Source organism: Musca autumnalis, unplaced genomic scaffold (assembly GCF_047663935.1).
Source record: "Musca autumnalis isolate F117 unplaced genomic scaffold, ASM4766393v1 scaffold_5, whole genome shotgun sequence".
Lineage (NCBI taxonomy): Eukaryota > Metazoa > Arthropoda > Insecta > Diptera > Muscidae > Musca > Musca autumnalis.
This window is the reverse complement of record NW_027412088.1, coordinates 205,630,877-205,637,026: the sequence shown is the minus strand read 5'-3', so window position 1 is coordinate 205,637,026 and position 6,150 is coordinate 205,630,877. Positions and strand designations below refer to the sequence as shown.

Here is a 6,150-nt window from a genome sequence, read left to right as displayed (position 1 = left end):
ATTTCACTGAACTTTTTACACGAAATTATGCGTCTCTAGATCGAGTTCCTTAGTAGAGTAAAATCATAAAAATGCTGTAGTGGGGAATTCGAGCTAAGAACGCCTAATTTCAATTTTTAATGAAATTCATTCTAGTGTGGACCAGGACTTACATTTACGAAATCCACTCGATTTCAACTGTCAATTCCATTGCTCAAACGTCAAATGAAATCCAATCGATTTCAGATGAGTTTTCATTTGACCTATACACAAAGGAATTGACAGATGAAATCGAGTGGATTTCGTAATTGTAAACATAGTCAAATAAATAGAAATTTCGCTGCTTTTCGGTTATGTGTGTATAAGAAAGTAAGTCCCTAGTCACACGCACACATTTTTCGGTAAAATAATATGTATTTTTTTACATTTTTTATAAAATAAAAGCAGTTGTTTATTCTCCTTTACATTTCTGTGAACTACTTTTGCATAATTTCAAGAAAATCATTGACATTTCCGCCATTTTCATCTCCAAATTAATGGCGATGACAACTTAACGATAATATCGATAACAATCGATATTTTAAAACATTTAGGGTGTCTTTTTACTTACTAAATGTTGCTGAAACATTTTTTTCGGCAACTTTTCCTTTATACAGCTGTCAAAATCTGCAACATTTGTAATAATTATTACTAATTATCGCGTAAAAAGACACAGCTATTATATCGAAAATATCTAATATTGGGAATATCGATGGTTTGCCAGCTCTAGTGTGTACCCCGCTTAAATCTTGGTATCGATAGCAACAATTGATCTTCATGTGTTATCGATATCACCGTCCAAATGACGCGCTATTTGGTTGGATTCTTGAAAAGTACGTGCTGAGTGGGACAAAGTTTGAAAAAATTAATTATTTTTAATTTAAACACATGTGAAAGTACTGGAAATAAAAAATATATTTGGTGGGAGTTTGTTCCAGGAATACTTTACAATTAGCTGGTGAAAACAGTTTATTCCCGAAAGAAAAAAGTAAGTAGGTATACACATTTTCCATTTTTTGTTCAATTCGTTGATAAAAACAAAACCAACTAAACCTCCTTAAAAAGAAAAAACTCATGAATAATCGTCGTTTTTTCATAATTGGCCAGATAAAATGAGCACCGCAAATTTATCAATCCTTGCTACATTCGACGATCTGCGGCGATGCATTCAAGTTTTAACCGACGGCACGGCTGAAGAGGAGCTGCTAAAAATTTTACAGCTGCAAAAGAAAATGCAAATAGAATGCCTTTCTAGAGCCCAAGAAGCACAGCGCATACAAAAAGAATTGGATGCATCATTGCAGTCAATGGCAGATTTAGAAACAAAGTTATTTCATGCTCGCCGCCTATTGGAAATGGAGAGTAAGGCTCGCAAAGAAGCCGAATATGACCGTGACCAAATGGAAAAGAAGTTGGTTGCAGTGGCTGATCTCTTGCAACATGAAAATAATCTAAAAAATGAAACAAGAGATAAGCTGGGTTTCCTACATACATTGCCGAGAAAACGGAAATCTGTCAATCGTAATTTGGAGGAAAAGTATGGTAATGAAATAAATTCAACGGGTAGTTTTCTGTCGGATCTTTCAATAACCCAATCGGAAGATGATTTCTTGGATGACCGTCCTTCTCGTACGTGGCATAAAAATCGGCATTCGGCAGCTAATAATGGTACGGCCTTTGGCAATAAAAGAACTCGTTTGTGCGATGATAATGCTAACACTCCTCCAGTTCTGCAGCAACCCGTTAGGCGTTCTACCAGGCGTAGTAAGTCGAACATTAATCAACAAAATCAGCAACAATTCAGTGTAGTCGATGTACTTAATGGTACAGAACGCATTTGTGCCACGACTAAAGTTTCAATACCACAAGATGGAAATGGGGCCATACGTGCAGAGTCAACTATTGAAACAGTGCCCGTTATTGTACACAAGGAAGATTCTCCTGAAGAGGAGATACAATCATCTACACCATGCCGGTCACCCTTAAAACAACACAACCTTCAGGGAATGCCAAACAATGCCGATTCTCCAATGACACAAAATCTTAAATCCACAGGAACATTAAAGCGTGCACATAATTTTGTAAGCAAAACATTTATAAGAGGAGAAACCTGTGTACACTGTTCAAGAAAGTAAGTGTGCTTAGTCGATGATTAAAAATATTCGCTAAACTTTAATCTACTTCATTTTTAGAATTCGTTTTGGTTCTGTTGGACTACGTTGTCGCGATTGTCCAATTAGATGCCACACTGACTGCCGTCCATCTGTTACAGTTTCATGTGTACCATCAACTGGAACGCCCACTATTAAAGGTCTAATGGGTCACATTTCCGATTATGCGCCATCATCAGGACCCATGGTTCCAGCCTTAATTGTACATTGTGTAAATGAAATCGAAGATCGTGGTCTCACCGAAGTAGGTATATATCGTGTCTCTGGTTCAGAACGTGAAGTTAAGGCCTTAAAGGAGCGTTTCCTAAGAGGAAAATCACCTCCTCAGTTGTCCAACATTGAAGTGCATGTTTTATGTGGCTGTATCAAAGATTTCCTACGTTCTCTGAGAGAACCTTTAATACCCACAAATTTGTGGAAAGATTTCTGCAATGCCGTACAAAATCCATCCGAGGACGAAATACACAAGGGTCTATACAAAGCCATAGATGCTTTGCCCCAACCCAATCGTGACACATTAGCATTCTTAATTTTACACTTCCAACGTATAGCAGAATGTCGTGAAGTCCTAATGCCATTGGACAATATTGCCCGAGTATTCGGCCCCACTATTGTGGGTTACTCCTCACCAGATCCCGATCAACATGCCATCTTTACAGAAGTTTATACCCAATACACAGTCATGTTACAGTTATTGAAAATACCAAGAGTATTCTGGATTCAATATATCCCTCAGATAGAGGATAAAGAAAACAAACATAATGCAGCAAACATTAAAGAAACTCCCGGCAATAACAAGGAATCAATTTACTCTTTATATGGTGAGTTGAAGTCATGATTCATGCCCAATGATTTTTTATCGGTTTTTAATTCCAGCAACACCTTTAAAATCTACACTCAAAAAGAGGCGTCTCTACGGCAGTCCTCCATATCCAAAAGATTAGAGTTATCTTAAAGAAAATTCAACTTTTTTTGTTATGTTTATAATTATCTAAATATTTTTCTATACAAATATCTATCTTAACTGTGAACATTTTTTATTTTTGATATTATCGCTAACTTCTTTATTGGTTCAAGGGTTTCAAGTCAGAATTTACTTAATTACGTACTAATTTTCTGAAGTTTTGCATTTAAGAAGTATTTGTATTAATTTGGATTTGTTAAAAGGGAAACGGAATGAGCATTTATTTTTTACTTATCTTACTATCGTATATATGTATATTGTATTAGAATGTGTCTACAAAAATAATAAAGAAATGGATTTTGCAATAAGTTGGAGTTTTTGTTATTGCTTAGCTGGTCACCAAAAAAACCTTCAAGATCCTCCATAAATTGGTTATGTTGTTTCCATTTATCCAGGAATCGATGACAGGTAAACCTCCATTATCCGGGAAAGGAAAATACAGCATTTTTTGTTCATTTTACACCGACTAACCGCGAAAATCTTTATGATGTATACGGTTATGTTGTTCACCTCATTTACTCCTATTTTTTGCGAATTTCTTGTGCTTAATATTCATTAGGGTATTTAAAAAGAAGAGTACAACCTAGTCCGTCCATAAAATACTCGAAAAATACCCGATAATTCATTGGACCAAATGTTGCCGACAGAAAATTTAATAAAGAAATTTCCATTTTCGCATTGAAATTCATACTCTTTTGCAGTTAAAAATTATAGTGGAAGGGTTCAAAACTAATTTTAGGGGTCGATTATGGATGGCAACCCAACTCCAGTTGCCGACAGCAAATTTATGGGCCGATTCCGTACAGCGAGGCGAGTCATGTCGCGTCGTCTATCGTCTCTGCGACAAAATTTAAAAATGCACTACGTACAGCGATAGAAAATAATCGTCGATAACAAGTTATTTTTATTCTTTTTTTTTATTTTATTTTTATTCGTTAGTAAAAATGAACGGCGACAGCTAATTTGTTGTCGCCGGAAAATGAACATTACGGCGACAAAATTTGACGTCGTCGTGCGACTTTTGCCATACGTAATGGAAAAATTGCAACTGGCAACGCGACACGACTCGCCTCGCTGTACGGAATCGGCCCATTAGTAATAGAAAATTCCATTTCTGTATTAAATTTCATACATTTTTACAATTTAACGAATAGCCAAAGGCTCAAAACACTGATATTGAATGAATTTTACAAACATTTCTATCGTCTCACTTATTTTTATTGTGTGATTTTCACTTCTGGAAACGCAACTTCAGTTGATTTGCCATCCATAATCGACCCCTTAATTGTGAATTGCTACAACAAAGCATCCTTTTGTAATGCAAAATGTCAAAATTTGTAACAAGGCGCCTCGACATATGAACTTTGCGGCAGAATAACTGAATCATATGGTTTTTATTTATTTTATTTCAATTTTCATATGCCCAGTCCTTCAGGGTAATATAATAATATCATCTGATGTCTTCATTTGCCGTCAAAACATATTTGTAATCAAAAATAAATAACAAATATTTTGCATCTATAAAGAATATTGCTCTGTTCCTTTACGTGCCTGAGTTTACCATTTTTAACCTGTAAAGTCATGGTAGAATAAGAAAAGGTAGCAGCAATACACAGCTGACTGAACTGGGTTGTAACGCAGGTGTCAAATTTCATATGACATTTTATACATTTATTTCTATTTCGATGTACATTAGGGACATATATTTTTTGAGAAAAAAAATATCATTCCGAAAAAACCATTTCCCACAAAGACTTCTTCATATCAATGATATGAACGACAAGCTGAGCAGTTTGTTAATATGGTCTGTTCCAGTACTGCAAGAATCTACTATTTTTTACTATTTTTTCCGATAACATAAAGGAAAAAATGTTATCGTAGTAAAAAATAGTAGCTTCTTGCAGGTTCTGGAACAGAGCATATGTGAGGTATTTTGTTAAAATTTAAAAAAATAAAGCCCTAATAAACATGTGCTTCTTTGATTTCTAAAACAAAACATTGAAACAGCTTCTCCTTTTTCTATGAATTTCCAGCGACCCCAAACTTTTCTTCAAGAATTCTACTTTCTGCGAGAATTTATGCATTTAGTGGAATGATGTGGAAACATAAAAATTGAAAATGTAACGAATTTTCATTCATGTTTTCCAAAATATTCAACCAAATGTGAAAAATTATTAGTTTTTTTAAATTCCAATAATTTATAGACATTTCCTTGTTTTGTTTGCATCTACCTTTCTTATTGTACCATGATTGTACCATGGCATGGTACAATTACTTACTAGGCGTTTACACTAGACAGTTTGTCTTCAAATACAACTCTGATTTACTAACACATACATACATTTGTCGTTTGTCTACCAGCTGTCCATCATTCTTTCACAGACAGCCGGGTTAACAAAATTTTGACATTTTTTGTAAAAATGTGTGAGATAATAATTGAAATGTGTTGAAAACAAAAGAACATGATCAAAAACAAAGTATGTGAACGGAAAACAAAAGGAATTCGATGATTTTCATTCCTAATTTTACAACTGTTTTTGCAGTTGTCTGGACGCCTACGTCATAAAGGCAAGTTTTGGGATTTTGACAACCAATACATGAAGTCAACTGTCCTGTCATTTGTAAACGGAGGGTTAGGTAGAAACATCGGCGAATTGCTACAACAAAGCGAATTGCTACAATGGTTTCTTGTTGTCTCTTTTTATCGCTTGTGTTTGTACAGTGAAGTGAACACATGCTATCTCTTACTTACTGAATCATATGGTTTTTTGTTTTGATTTTTCATAGCGAATTCCTAGTTTTTTTGACGTTTTAGATTCGATCAGCTGGGCTGAGGCATCTACCTAAGTAATTGTACCATGTACCATGGCATGCTCCCAGCCATGGCACAATCATACAGGTACCCGCATCAGCCCAGCTGATGTACTGTGAGCTGTCAAAAAAGTTGTTGTAATTGAAAACACAAAATTAAAAAACAAAAATTTAAAAGGAAAATTG

The 6,150-nt window shown here is 35.0% G+C and overlaps 1 protein-coding gene across 4 annotated transcripts; it reads left to right on the top strand.

Moving 5' to 3' along the window:
• Positions 1-720: 720 nt before the first annotated feature.
• tum (Rac GTPase activating protein tumbleweed) lies at positions 721-3,461 on the top strand. Of its 4 annotated transcripts, XM_073989382.1 has the most exons (5): positions 803-1,006; positions 1,126-1,686; positions 1,747-2,149; positions 2,211-3,010; positions 3,066-3,461. In XM_073989382.1, exons 2-5 carry the CDS (start codon positions 1,131-1,133, stop codon positions 3,131-3,133), a joined length of 1,827 nt encoding a protein of 608 aa, XP_073845483.1. In that variant the 5' UTR covers positions 803-1,006; positions 1,126-1,130; the 3' UTR covers positions 3,134-3,461. The 4 variants fall into 4 exon arrangements, with proteins under 4 accessions (XP_073845480.1, XP_073845481.1, XP_073845483.1 ...); XM_073989379.1 differs by having other exon boundaries at positions 721-1,006; positions 1,126-2,149; XM_073989380.1 differs by having other exon boundaries at positions 784-1,010; positions 1,126-2,149.
• Positions 3,462-6,150: the final 2,689 nt, after the last annotated feature.

Excerpts from the sequence above, each read along its gene's own strand:
- tum (XM_073989379.1), top strand. The coding sequence starts at position 1,131 with ATGAGCACCGCAAATTTATCAATCCTTGCTACATTCGACGATCTGCGG. Across the intron at positions 2,150-2,210 it reads TGTGTACACTGTTCAAGAAA|AATTCGTTTTGGTTCTGTTG; the intron begins GTAAGTGTGCTT and ends CTTCATTTTTAG. Across the intron at positions 3,011-3,065 it reads ATCAATTTACTCTTTATATG|CAACACCTTTAAAATCTACA; the intron begins GTGAGTTGAAGT and ends TTTTAATTCCAG.